The sequence below is a fragment of the Atractosteus spatula genome, chromosome 6 (genome assembly GCF_055471065.1).
Source record: "Atractosteus spatula isolate fAtrSpa1 chromosome 6, fAtrSpa1.hap1, whole genome shotgun sequence".
Classification (NCBI taxonomy): Eukaryota; Metazoa; Chordata; class Actinopteri; order Semionotiformes; family Lepisosteidae; genus Atractosteus; species Atractosteus spatula.
This window is the reverse complement of record NC_142711.1, coordinates 741,050-755,554: the sequence shown is the minus strand read 5'-3', so window position 1 is coordinate 755,554 and position 14,505 is coordinate 741,050. Positions and strand designations below refer to the sequence as shown.

Genomic DNA, 14,505 nt, shown 5'->3' with positions numbered 1-14,505 from the left:
GCTAAAAAGAGTTATTCAGAAGCAGACTTTAAGTAAATCTATGTACTCATTTTGCTCATGCTTTTTGGAGTGGTTGACTGCACAGAAGGCTAATTAAAGTTAAGTCTTTCACACATTTGTCCTGCACTGCTCTGAGTTTAAATTTGTCTTCTGTCACAAGTGAGATAGATTGTGGGTCTCAGTTAATCCCTCAGTGAATATGAACACACAGTGCAATACCAAAAGCAAAATGAATGTATCTTACTTTGGGATGCTGATGAATGAATGGCAAACTGCGGCTGAGGGCTGTGTGTGTGTGTAGACTAGTTAAAGCATCTACAGCAATTGATAGAAACAATTCATAAAGTACCAAAAAATGGTATTGTTTGATTTTAAGAATGCTTTAAAAAGTTTCTTAGAAAGTATTAACTATTAAATTGCAATCAGAAGTCATTTAAAAATAATACGTACACTTGAAATAAGGATCAGTTAATGCTCAGAATACAGAAAGTACTGCTAAATGGTAGATACTAAAATCAGAGTGAATTAATTAGTGGAGTACCACAGGGATCTCTACTAGGGCCACTGCTTAATTTATATCAATGACATAGTTTTTGATATAGTTAATACACTAGGGAAGTTGGCAGGAGATATGAAACTAAGAGAATTAGCAAACACTGCATGGAAATAGCATTGATATAAACATAAAATATAAAATGTGAAATGCAGAGCTTCGGCTAGGCTATTTATGAAAAAGATGTAGGTGTTTTATTTGACCAATTTATATCTTTCAATGAAACTTAAAAAGTGTAGAATTTAAAGCAAGGGGTGTTATGTGAAAACACATTGCAGAAGACTGTGAAGGTACCAGTTTCAAACCAGTGGACGTCTTCACAACCGGCAGTGAAACACAAGCAAGAGGAGAAAACTGAAAAATAAGAGAAAATGCAGTGACGACTAAGGGGGTGCTTTTTTTTATCAAAACTGTAGCGGGAGTATGGAACAAGCTGTCTAGAAATGTTTGGAATTCTTATTAAGTTCTTGCAAAACAGAAAATCGGCAGAAGTAACTATTGGAAAAAGGCGTGGAGTTAGGTGGGCCAGGAGCTCTGCTTTCATTTGTTACTGCAGCTGTTGCTGCCATTCAGCCCACTGGGCAGCGGGAAGCTGATTGAGGAAAAGACCTCAGAATTAATTTCCCAGGAAATAATGGGATCAACTTCTCACAAAGCACTTTGAATTGTAAACATATTTTTAGGGAAATACTGTACAGTATGATTATTTATGTATTCATGCTTATTTAATACATTATTCAATGCTGTTCTGGCATTTCAAATTCAGCTAGTTTTAATTTATTCCTTTAAACTATGCGTTTTTAAAATATTAAATACGGCATTTATTTTTTCTCATGTTTTAATTCATTTGACTCATCTTATTGCACGATTGATAAACCTTTTTAATTTCATCTCAATGCCTTTTGTTACAGGTTCCATAAAAAAGTCCATTGCTTTAAATGTGATTGCCTCTTTTAATCTCTTTTGCATAGACTATACCTTAACATATGCTGTATGTAAATATATGTATGTATATCATGTTTAAAAGTATCTTCAGTTTTCAAATACCATAAACTAAAAAGAATTATTTTGAAACAGTATTTAAAAAGAATCATTGTTTCAAATTAAAATTTTGGTTATGATTGTTATTTTTTTTCCTTGCAACATATAGACTTTTTTGTCATTAATAGTCCATTTTCTACTTTAGATTAAGTCTTCTGTGATACTAGCAATGTCCATGACCTTAAGTCCTTTCATTACAATAACACATTATTATTATTCATTAATAATAATAATAATAATTATTATTATTATTCAAAAAATCATGTACACTTTTAAAATGAATATTATAGTTTATTGAATTCCACTTAGACAATTCACTCATTGAAATTATACAATTTCCAGTTTCCTCAATTTCATTTCTCTTTCTCTGATTTCTCAATAGCAACACCACCACAGAACTTCAGAAAGGAACTTTTCATATCAAATCACACAAAAGGTACTTTTTGTATTTTGGTGTTTTTAATGTAATTGTAAGTTTAACAAAAATGTAGCAAATCAAGGACCACTTGATATCCTTCCATCTAATTAAATACATTGCATCTTAATCACAGTTCATTTTTCACTACTCGTCAGTGCTGCCCTTATTGAAATATTGACTAAATAATTTTGTTCTGTCTATAGTATTATTTTAAGTACTGTTTTATTGGTACTGTCTGGTAGCTTTGTACAGGTATCTCTTTGAAGGACCTGCAAATCTTGTTTGACTTTATATTTTAAGGCAAAAGTAATTGTATAAATGGGGCATTGAAAAAGCCTTGTTCTTCTAAAAAATATCATTAAGTTGGCTATATGTTTAATACCTAATGCAAGGTCAGTGTGACCCCTGGATATTAGCATGCAGTATCCAATAAATAGACCAGAGTACAGTTAATGCAGTTAATTTTTGGCTGCTAAACATGTTGGTATTTTTTTCATATATTGTTTTAGGTTTCCTCTTACAGCTCCATGTTAAGTTTTACTTGACTTCATCTTTAGCTTTACACAGGGACAGATATACTGATATAATAGACTGACTGCTTTTTGTCATATTGGCCTCTTAAATGTTGGCTTTATTTTGTGCAAATTAATTATACGACATGTTCTACTTCAGATTTAAATTACAATTTAACCAGAACAGACCATTTTACCTTTGAGACTTACACGAATTGTAATTTTTAGTTTTCCTTGCATTCTTAACAATTCCTGAAAACATTAAAATATTGCATTTACACAATTACCAGCAGGTTTTCTTTTTTGTCCATTCTGTTTGGCATTTCACTGGATTATACCATTCTCCGCACCCATCTTCTCACTGGCAGGAGCTGAGGGACTAAAAATCAAACTCTAGTCCCAGTGGCAATTTTATTTTTAATCAACTAGGAATTACCTGCCTTTTAGATATGCATCAGACCCAGCTGGGGATTAAAATCTGAGGATCACTCATTCCAAAATCACAGCCCATCAGAACAGCTATTTGTCTGGTCAGACGGAGGATGAGTACCGGGTAATTAAGATGACAGAAATGTCACCTTTCCTGTTCATTTGTCCCTATTGGATTCTCTTGCTATAGAAGTTCATTTAAATAAAATCTTGTCAACTTCTGTACATCTCTGAGCTTGTTTTCCTTTTTTTTGTTGTATCTGGTCTGTGCTTTGTGATTTGTTTACTGTCAGCTGTGAAATCTGTAGGAGAATCACTATCAGGCCATCATCAGTGGATTATCAGCAACATATGAGGAGCTTGGAATGCCTTAATTATTTCTAATTGTAGCCGATCAGTCCCAAAATGGAGAATGTGCCTCTCTGTACTGCACTGACTGCAGCTCTCAATTAAGCTTGCAGTTTTTTGTGAGACAGTTGTTAGTGGCAGTTTGAAACACACTTGCTCCTTTTGGGATTTAGTCGCAAGTTCCACTGCCAGCTCTGTGGTGATAGAAATGTCTATCTGAGTAAAGTAGGTAATTAAAGGATGGTGATCATTGGTCAAGAACTATCACAGTGGGGAAAATAAAAGTTTCAGGATCCATACAAACCGCAGAGATGTAATTGTAGGCAAATTGTCATTATTGAAAATGCACAATCTAATTGAAATCTAGATATGTTTTAAGCGGTTCCCTGTGTGGAAGAGGAGAATAAACCCACTGCAGTGGTGTTGGATAACTTCATAAAGTTCTGCACGTTGTAGTAGTTTGAAGTGTTTTGGGTTCCGGGTTTAAATTAATCCAGTTTCTGTGAATGCAGGGGTAGTAGTGGTACTATTGCTGCTTAAAACTGAGCTTATGCCTTTTTATATTTCAGTTTTATCACATACTCATCGACCCCACTGTGGAATATCCATCATACTGTAACTAGATTGTTTCCACAGTCATCACATTCCTAGTGTTTCAGTCTGGATGAAAAGAAAGAAAGCTGCCAAGAACATATCTTGTTATTGTTGTGAAGAATTTATTATGCCTACTATATATATATATGAATGTACATATGCATCTGTCTTTCTGTTTTAGCTGACTGTGCCCATCCATTCATCCATCTGTCATGTCTGTCCTCAACAATCCAAAGATACTGTACATGTATATAGATAGATAACTTATCTTGTTTCTTTAAATGTTGGAGCTCTTCATCTGCAGAAGTACCACAGGTCACCTTTACTCTTCAGCACTTTACATGACTTAAAGGAATGTGAAAACGGGTGCATTTTTAAATCCAGCTGTACATTTGGTGATTTCTGTGAGAAACAGACGTTTTATGGTCACATATTTTCCAAAGTACTTTGAAACGTGTTGAAGGAAAGGAAATGTCATGTTTATAAACGCCACAGTAAGCATTACTGATGTGAATCCCGCCATTCTGATTTAGCTAGTAAAAGATTCAGGGCTGATGAAAAATCCAGTAGACATCGGCATCATTGTGCTGCAGAAGAACATGGAGATGCACTTTCAAGAGCATTACAGTGGAGTTGTCAAGAGCACAGAATTTCCTACTCCCAGACTTCTACATTGTTGATTATTTTTATGTGTGTGTATGTGGTTTGTGTTATTTATAAAGAAAATAGTCTTGCAACTTTGATAAGGACAGTTGGCGGATTCCTTCGTGAAAGATGAAGATTGAATCAACTTGCAGTAGATCTCGAACATGCTGCAAAACCTAGATATGAAAAGGGACCAGTTCTCAAATTTGAGAGGAAACACTTGTATTTCCATGATACAAAATGTTAACTGAGATTTTGTTTTTCATTTTAATTTGACCTGAGATTCAAATTTCTTCAAAACTGTTTTGCAGCGTATTTAGAATTTCAAAGTAGCTTTAGGGGGGCAGGAAAAAAATGTTACTTGGTGATAAAATGTACCTTCAAATGCAAACCAGTGAGTTGTTACCCTGTGTGCACTTGAAGAGTGATTGAGGGGAAAAATTAATCATAAGCCTGAGATTGCACCATGCCTATGATCAAGAATGTGTTAAATATGGGCTGAACTCTAATTACTGCAAAATCAATTTGGATAAAACTGTTCTCATTTGGAAACCCTCTAAATACTTTCTTCATTAAAAGGGACACTTTCTCTTTTAATGGCCATCTGTACAGGAGAGGCGAGATCTGGGCCAGGTCATCTCTCCTCAGCTGTCGTGATATTAACGTAGGTAATGGAGCAAGTGTTCCATTCTTATGGGTGTTGTTTTCATTGATGCCCTGCTTGCGGTATTGATTCACACTGATAATTCTATTTATACTGAGATGACTCAGTCCAAACAAAGTGTGCAGAATAACAAACACCAATGCATTTAACATCAGTCTGATCTTGGCTCGTTGTAATATAATTTTGTCAGTAAGCAGCTTTACTTTTTTTTTTGGACGCTGCTCATAAAGCTGTGTGCTTCGCGAGTTTGTGCATTTGCCAGGACATTTTAATATATCGACATGATGCTAGGATGAAATCTGACTAGAGTAAAATCAAAATATACTCTGTGTAGGTGTTAAGCGTTACATGATAATCAGATAACTTAAGTGAGTGAGCCGAGAGAGAGAGGGTATAGCTGTGAGATCAGGGAACAGACTGCCAAGCCTGCAAGGAGCTTCACATATCTCAAGATGGAGCCTATAGCCTACTAGGGCCCAGTTGGAAAAGCACACATTTGCTGTACAGCTGGTGGCTCTGTATGGGGACTTAGTATGATACTCTTCTGAAAAAAAAGCAATACAGCTACTAACCAAGGAGCAATTTAATAGCAGGCTCAAAGACAGCTGGTCACTCTTTGTTTTTAGTTTTCTGGCATGGAATAGTTTTAGAACTGTGGGTATCACATTTTGCTTTATAGCCAGTGGGATTTTAGAATCATTAGTTGCTTTGATAACTGTCAAAGTCTGTCATTTATTGCGTTATTTATTTATAACTTGTACATTTAGTTTTTCCACTTTCTAAATCTATAGCCATTTTAGCATTATTGTGCCCAGTTTTTGCCCACTGCAAACCAGAATTTTAAATTATTAACAGTCACTTCTGTTTGACGTTGACAAGTTTCAGTGCAGAAATGTATTTTGTGCATCTTGTGACATTTTTATGTACCCACAAAATTACACTTTGATTAATCTTAGGTTAGAAAAGGGGAGAAAACAGTTCTCTTGGGTTTAGAGATTCCTGAGCACTAGAATTCACCACGGAACCTATGTTTACCAGAGTCGGACATGACAAAACGCAGCCTTCGCTGCTTCACGCAAGCTCTCTGCCTGGTTTCAGGTCACAGTAAGTGAAAACGGAGCTAGTGAGAAATGAATTCAGAGCCGCTAGGGCATGGTCCTGCTGTCTTTTTACCTTCAGGTGCCACTAGCCGTGAAACTGGCCTCTGAATGTGACCTAGAAAACCAAGGAAGGTGGGGCTGAAAACTAGTCCTTTCATATTAACCTACTCACCGAGATGTGTATCCAAGGTATACTAAGACATACAGTATGTATATATTTGTAGTTCTGCATCTGCAGGTTGCTAAAATAAAAGGTTTTTAACACATGTTCCTTTTATCATTTCATTTTCATGTTTTCTGAAAGAGCATGTTTAGATTCTGCCATGGTTTAATGTAAAGACCGGACAAGATAGCTATGTTAGTCATTCTTCCTGGCACCTTCTTTTTAAACAAAAAGATGTGGGATCAATTCTTAGTCTCTGCTCGTGTTATCAGTGTGAATAAATAAAACGTTTTTTAAATATTCTGTGACACATTTATATTAATGTTGAAGGGTTAAGATTGTATATATGCATAAATCAAGGCAGAACTGTGTTGAAAGTGCTTTTGGAAAGCTGTGCATTCAGCAGTTAAATTTGTCAGAACTGTTTTTTATGTACTCGCAGAAAACTGCTTTACAGCTAGACGTGTCAGTATTGAAATGTGCATTTTATTTTGTAATAAATTTAGTGATTTACCCTATTTTAATTACCGCACAGTATTTCAGTATGTGTGCATCCCAAATCAAATTTATCAAGTTTGTTCTATGGAAAGCTGAAAGTAAACAAAGGCAGCAAAAATCACTGGAAAGTTATCAAGCTTCAGCTTGCCTGTTGGGAGAGACTACTGGGAATTTAGAGGGAAGGAATATGAAATAAAAATAATATATATTTCATAAAAATAAAAAAACAATGAATACATCAGTGTGCTCCGGTGGAATAACAGATTCACTCCCATGCGTGAGTGTAAGACCTTAATAAGTTATGGATTACACACTGGAGGTAATAAATGTTTTACTCTATAACCAATTATATACTGTATTGTTCATTCTTTTCTCTGCCTCTTCTTTTCCTTTCTGTGTGTATATATCCACATTGAAGCACTGACAGAAAAACACTGTTTTAAAAATGTGCATTTTTTTCAGGAAAGCCACTGTATATTTTAATTTTTAATTATCATAAGATGTTAGCTTTTTCTTAGTTTTGTTATATATATTGTCAGTCTTACATTTTGATTCATTTTAGTAGGTTAGATCTAAAGAAGTACAGTACAAGGTTTTTTTATTATCTAAAAAATTCTTTCAACAGAAAATTACACCTTTACATTTTCACATATCGGAATTAATGTAGGCAATTGCAAAACCATTTTGAATTAGTCATAGAATAATCCTAAAAGTGTAAATGTTTAAAAATATTCTGTGAAATAATCAATGCAAGCCTTGATACACACGATCTTTTCATTCTTTTTCGTAATTACATTCTCTTATAGTAGACCTCATCAAGTAACAAATTAAAGATTTTTATCGACACATGATGAAAGTCGTGTAGCTTTAATAATTATTTAGATGATGGTTTTATCCATAACATCTTACATTTTTGCCTGCACGCAGAGCTGGGCATTTTATTGTATCAATCTGAGTGAAGTACCTTGCTCCCAGGCACACTGGCAGTGCTCCATCTGGGATATGAACTCCCCAGTTCTCCAGCTCAAAGCCCAGAGCCCTAACCAGCACTCCACGCTGCTGCCTCAGTGGTAGTGGTGATGTAATGTTGGACATAAAATCTGTACTTATTTCTCAAATTCGTAGTCAGGAGCTTGGCTACCTGGCTAACAATTTCCTTAATCGTAGCTCTATCCTTATTACCCATGTGTCTTTTACTGGAAGGGCACCATGAGGTTGATTCAGTATTTGATCATTGTAAATATGTCCTCATACAAATATTCAAATGAGCATTGCAAACAGTAAGCTTTTATCATCTGTATAGAGTACTTTGATTCACAGCTGATGAAAGTGTTAGTTGAAAATGGAATGGGTCCTTAATTTGATAAATTATAGTAAATTATTGTGTGGTAACTTCATGAAGTATTGCAGTAAAGTGCATTTTTGCAAGAAAATTGTAATTAAAAGAAAATGTTTTATTTTTTCATATAATGTACTGTTAAAGAGGACTGAGGAGGTTCAGCACAAATAGAGAAAAAAAACTAATTTGTATTTTACTATGATGTGGTTTGTTGTGCTGAAATTAAAATTGCATTTTTCGTTTTGGTTTCTTGCAAATCAGTCTTGTTGGTTTTGCTTTTCTGAAAGGAATGGTTTCAGGTTACAAAAGTGGAAGTACAGTATAGTTTGGACAGCTGCATGTGTCAGGTACAAATGCTGATTTGCGTTTTCCTGATTTGGAGTGTGTTGTGATAGTGTGATTATTGTTGCTAAGGAATCTCATTAGGTACAGCCGGAACATTTGGAAGCAATATATAATATAATTTTACAGTTACTAATGGATGGTTTTGCTAAAGTTTCCACTGTGCAGTACAAGTAAATCAAAAGAAAGCAGACTGACATATAGCATAATGATGATTTTCTTGCTGTCTTGTAAGTGTAGTATTAATGGAGGAACAAAATGTTTAATGAGCTGCATTTAAAATAAATTGTCCTGTGTTCTCCATAGTCTTTCTGTTTTTGTGATATTTACCTTCAAGGTGACTAGTTGCATCAAGATTTGTGTGTATAATGAGGGGCTCTCACTCAGTGTTCTCTGTATCCATACTGTAAGAAACCTTAGTCCATTTCCAACACAGAACCCAAGCTGTAGGTCTACTGTGACGCTTTTAAAGGAAACTGTTAAACACAGGGAGGTTGCTTCCAGTTGGTGGCATGGCAAGTTTTTGTGTTATTGTTATCAAGGCGAAATGGGAAAATGGGGCCATATTCTTTTAAACAAATATTGCTTTCTTTGGAAGGATTTCTATTGGCGTACCTCACGTACAGGCTAAAATCCTCATTGATTGTATGAGACAGGAGTAACAGTTCCTTTGCAGACCACCTACTGTGGCTGTTCAGATGCCCAAATTGAATCCTAAACCACGATTTACAGCCTTGTATTTTTTGTGGTGTACGAATGGCTCAGTTGAAGTTCCTATGGTGGACGCCACAGCACTGTCTGAGAAGTGTGAAACCCCGAGCTCTTTGGGCAAAGTGGCAGTATGGTCATGGTAGCATCTCAGTTGGCCATTGCAGTCCGAGCTTTTGTCGTCGTTTTGTTCACGAGACTCCGGCTTGAACAGTTTCTGTTCAATTAAGAATCCATGACCTTAGGAGTTTTCAAATACAGCCAGGTTTGAAGGTTGTGTTTCATTCACAACAGATTGGCATTAACAGTGTGGCACCGCTAAGAGATTGTCCCGGATGAACCTGCAGAAACTTTGACCTTTGGAGCTCAGCAGGGGCTTATTTTGGCCTTCACATTTCCTGCATTTGGCTCAGTTTAGGGGATCTTAAAGGTGCATTAGTCTGCGTTTGTTTTACATTTTGTTTATGAGATATAGCTGTTTGAAAAGCACTGGATTTTTTTTTTTGCACAGTAATTTTCTTTCCTACATTATAGAAATAACAGAGGTGACAACCTTCAAATAGTGAGTGTAAAATAGGAGAGGGTTTCTAGAGTCACCTCTACGACTTGGGTCTGTGACAGCAGTAGCTACCTGCCAAGACTGTGAGGTACCTTACAGATCACAGAATGGAGCCTGTGGCCTAGTAGGCCTCAGTTGGAAAGATACACATTTGCTGTACAGCTGGCAGCTCTGTATGAGGCAGCAGTGTGGGCTGTTACAGAGCTGGAAAGGAGACAAGCATGAAACCTCTTCCCTCCACCAGTTCCCTCGCTCTTTTTTAATTCCTGTACTGCTGGCTGCCTCTCAGTTTTATGACAAAAACCCCAATCAAGCAACCTTTAATCTGCCGGCGATTACCAGTGGTGTAAAAAGGGAAACATAATGAGGAAAAATGCCTTGTTTTGTTGCCTTCAAAAGCCGACAAATTGGAGTTAACGTGACAGGAAGTGGCTTAATAATTAGATTATTTATTTATTCCTGACACATATCCCCATGTTGTGGGTCTCCGGAGGCCCTGTGGATGGTACGGTTTTCAAGCTGCCATTACTCCGCTGTCTTCTGTGAACAAAGAAGGCACTGTCTATCAGTCAATTAAATGCACTTCTTAAGCAGTGGCTGCAGATTCCTCAACGGACCGTGCCCAGGGATGTTGGGGTTGATGATTCCGCGCTCTGTACTGTACATCACACTCTTGAATGCGGTCCCTTTAGAAAAGGAATAAAGTCATGCATTAAAATATCACTTGTTGATTTGATTGCTAATGAAAAGCCATTGAAATGTTTGTCTACTTGTGCCGTGAAAAAAATATGTTGAGGCTACTTGTTTGCACATCACAAGCCTTTCCTGGCTTCACTTAATTAGGATTTGTTGAAAGGGGTATCAACAACTTTAAGTGTTATCAACAAGCTGGGTGCTGAATGCATTTCTCTTTCTGGCTTTTACCTCCATCTTAAAAGAAGGATTTCCAGCCTGGTTCTCATTTTTGCTTTTTCGTTGGCAAACTGAAGTGAAATACAGATGTGAAGAAACTGAAATCATGTAGTACTCATCTTGATGAAGAGACCCATGTCAGAATGACGATCACCTTATCTGTGTTACAGTGAAGTAATGCTTACTGTGAAGCTGGTACAGTTGCTATCTAAGAAAGGTGTGTGTATTTCAGTGTTTAAACGAATAATGTTCACTGTGAATCCTGCTGTTGCTGCCTGAGAAATTTGTATTTCAGTGTTTAAATAAAATGCGCAAAGTACCCCATACATGGTAAAGAAGCTATAGAAAATGACAGTCATTGTGCTTTATTTTTCCCAGATCCAAACTAGGTGATAGCTTGAATCATTGCATTCTGTTCTTAAACATTTAAATTATTGGAATAAATGACTGTGGTGGCACGATGGTTGCTGCCACATAGGGGTCCTGGGTCTATTCCTGGGGTGCCGTCTGTGTGGAGTTTGCATATTCTCCCTATGTCTGTGTGGGTTTCCTCCTGGTGCTCCGGTTTCCTCCCACAGTCCAAAGACCTACTGTACTAGTGGGTTAATTGGTTTCTGGGAAAATTGGCCCTGGTGTGTGTGTCTGTGTGTGCCCTATGATGGACTGGCATCCCGTCCAGGGTGTAGCCTGCCTTGTGCACGTTGCTTGCAGGGATAGACTCCAGCTGCCCTGTGACACTGAATTGGAAGAAGCCATTAGAACATTGATGGATGGAGTAAATGACCTCAGCAATTAGTGAGACAATACCTCGAGCCTCATGAAGTAGTGACCACTGATTGTTTTACAGAAATAACATGAAAAATTATCAACAAACAGAGCTTTGTGATTTAGCGTATATAATAATCAAATATGAGCTCCATGCTACTTATTAATGGGTGATTAGTACACTTCAGCATCAGTTAAGGCTGACTTACCTCCTGCCCAGTCAAGTATGTTCTAGTTAATATCCAATTATGTGCACCTTTGTGCTCATTACAACTTAATTTTAAGAATACGATGTCCGTGAGGGCAATGGAAAGCACAGAAGGATTAACTTGTTAAAGCCTTGTACATTGTTTTTGTAGGTAGTATATTGCCATACACTGTTCGTTTCTATGTGAAGTGACACAAAAGATTAGGAAAAATTGCTCATTTTGCTAGGAATCATTTCCTTTAAAATGTAGCCATCCGGCTCCATACTTCAAGGATAATTGCTTCTGATAGCTCTTATTTGTGGCAGAAAGAAAACATTCAGATCTGCAATCTCCCACTATTCCATCTTTGCCAATGTTATTATATGTGTTTTCTATCTTTCTCTGGTTGTTTTTTGTTTAGATTTGCTGTTATATTAGATTAAGAAGAAAATACCTTGTGAACAGATTTCACGGACTTGCATGGACATGTGGAAATACAGCTGCGTTGCACATGATTGAGTTTGTAATGCTTTTTATAAGGTGGCTTTTTGTAAAATTTGTTGTCAGAAATTCCCACACCTACAAAGGTTAGCTTTCAGAAGACTTTTTAATGCACTTTTTATTAGTTATTGTATACCCAGAAAGAGGGAAACAGATGATACATGTGGTTCATTTGAGGACAGAATACGACTTACAGTGAAAGTCTTCCTTTCTCGGAGAGAGCACAGTGTTGACACATAATGATGTCTTTATAGCATTTTGAGACTTTTTCTTGATATACTTAAATTAAAAGCGCAATTATCTTCTTGTAATTAATCTCAAGTGTAACTACTTCCAAAGTAAGATTAAACATTTCAATCCAATAAGTTTGCGTTCCTGTAACCAGAAATAGAACATTGCTCCTGTTTCTAAGATAAGAAGGTATTCTAGGATTACTGTTGTCTGCTTTTAGACCACTGGTTAACAGAGGTGCTTGCAAACTGCTTGCAACACTGCTTCGCATTGTCAGTTTTTGGAAGCATGTTAGTCTGTAAGTGATATCATTGTGCTAGCTGGTAATACCACCACTGCATGTGGTTTTCCATTGAGCACTCTGTCCTACCCATCACATGACACAGTATCAACCAAAAAATGTTAGTGTTTTGTATGAAAAGCACTTTTAGATTCTGTAGTCATAGGTCAAGGAGACCAACTTCTTTCCATTTGTCTGAGACCTTTAATGTTTTATTCATATCCTTGGAGGAGTGTGCATGTGTGTGTATTAATTATAATCCTTCTTATAAAATGCCTTTAGTAGATGAGCTTCTACTGAACCTGAGCATTATTCACTCCTTTCACTCCTTCTTAAGCATCATAAAGGCACTGAGCTTCTGATCCAAGTCAACAGAGCATACCCAGCCTTTTTCACATCACTCTTCAGGTTGCTAAGCACTCAAACACAGGGGATGCTGTGCAAATACTCTGAACTGACTTAAAAAGGTCAAAGCTGCAGCCCATAACTCTGGTACAAAGCTGCTGCTGCTTGACCAGGACACAGAACATAACAAATACACATTAGAGAGGAACCAGGAAGTGAGCTGTCTACAAGATAAGAAAAACTATTAAGAGTTCTTCTTACATTTTATTCTAATTAAAGGTGTTCCAAAAACTCAAAGTAATGCTTTTTTAAAAGGAAACTGGATAGTCCTGAATTATCTCTGTGCCTCATATTGTCTAGCCACCCAGAGCATCCGTGTTATGAGTGATGTACGAGCTATATTAGTACTTTATGTTGTTTTTTGCTAGGAGTGTATGTATGAAAGAGAGTATGTATTGCACCGATAGGACATTTTATTCTAGGAATTACTGCTGATATTATGATCACATTCAGTAACAGTGCTGGGGTGTCTCTTATTCTTTATGATGACAGCAATGCAGACTGTACCCTTAACCAAGTTACAGAGTTAGTGTCTGCCAGAGCAAGACCAAGTGAACATGTTTAATTCCGTCAAAAGATAAGGCAACACCACAGCCAAGCTATTGTTTACCAGAAGCAGTAATCTATTGAAAACAAGATTTTGAACTTTTGTAATGTTTCGAAGTATCTTAAGCACAACCACTATAGTCAGAATTCTATATGAGGTCATCCTTCTCATTCAGGAGACTTTTGCATGATGAGTGTGTTCAATAAGGATATTTTTGTATCCCTTTTTTGTCTCTTTATTTGACAGTGTAGATGATGAAGGGAATGAGTCAGATTTTGACAAGTGAAGACCTCTCCACTGAAAGGACGATTCTCCATCCTCTTTTAAAATTACAAATAAGCCAGAACCTCTTCTAGTTCTCTTTGTCTGGATAATTTATGTTGCAATTTAAATGTCTAGCAAAGGGCATTTTCAGCAAGAACTATTGATGTTCAACAGGGGCTTTTCTCTTTTCAAAATATCAGTGTTTGATTGCTAAAGTTTCAATAATGGAAGTTACCACATTGTTTGATAGTTTGCCACACTTCTGTGTGATTTATTATGACTTCTGTGTTGTCTGGTGCGCACACCATCTTGTAGCTTGTTGTTATTACCAGAACCTGCTTCTGTTGAGGATTTGATAGTAAAGTGTATTTTACAGCTCAGGTGTTGCACTTCTATTATCACAAACAATTGAAAATGAACCCTTTTTAACAGAGTAGCAGCCAGGCAGGAAGCTTGAATAATGTGCTCCCTCTATCATTTTATCTGTCCTCACTTTATC

The 14,505-nt window shown here is 36.7% G+C and overlaps 1 protein-coding gene across 3 annotated transcripts in view; it reads left to right on the top strand.

The window, feature by feature from the left end:
• The window catches only part of znf521 (zinc finger protein 521), a 191,501-nt gene that overhangs the window by 92,067 nt on the left and 84,929 nt on the right, over positions 1 to 14,505 (top strand). For 2 of the 3 annotated variants that reach the window (XM_088918960.1, XM_088918958.1), the window contains one exon: positions 1,977 to 2,030. The exons of the other annotated variant lie outside the window; for it this stretch is intronic. In XM_088918960.1, coding sequence (XP_088775086.1) covers positions 1,977 to 2,030 — 54 coding nt within the window. The remainder of the gene's footprint in view (positions 1 to 1,976; positions 2,031 to 14,505) is intronic. 3 annotated transcript variants of the gene reach the window in all.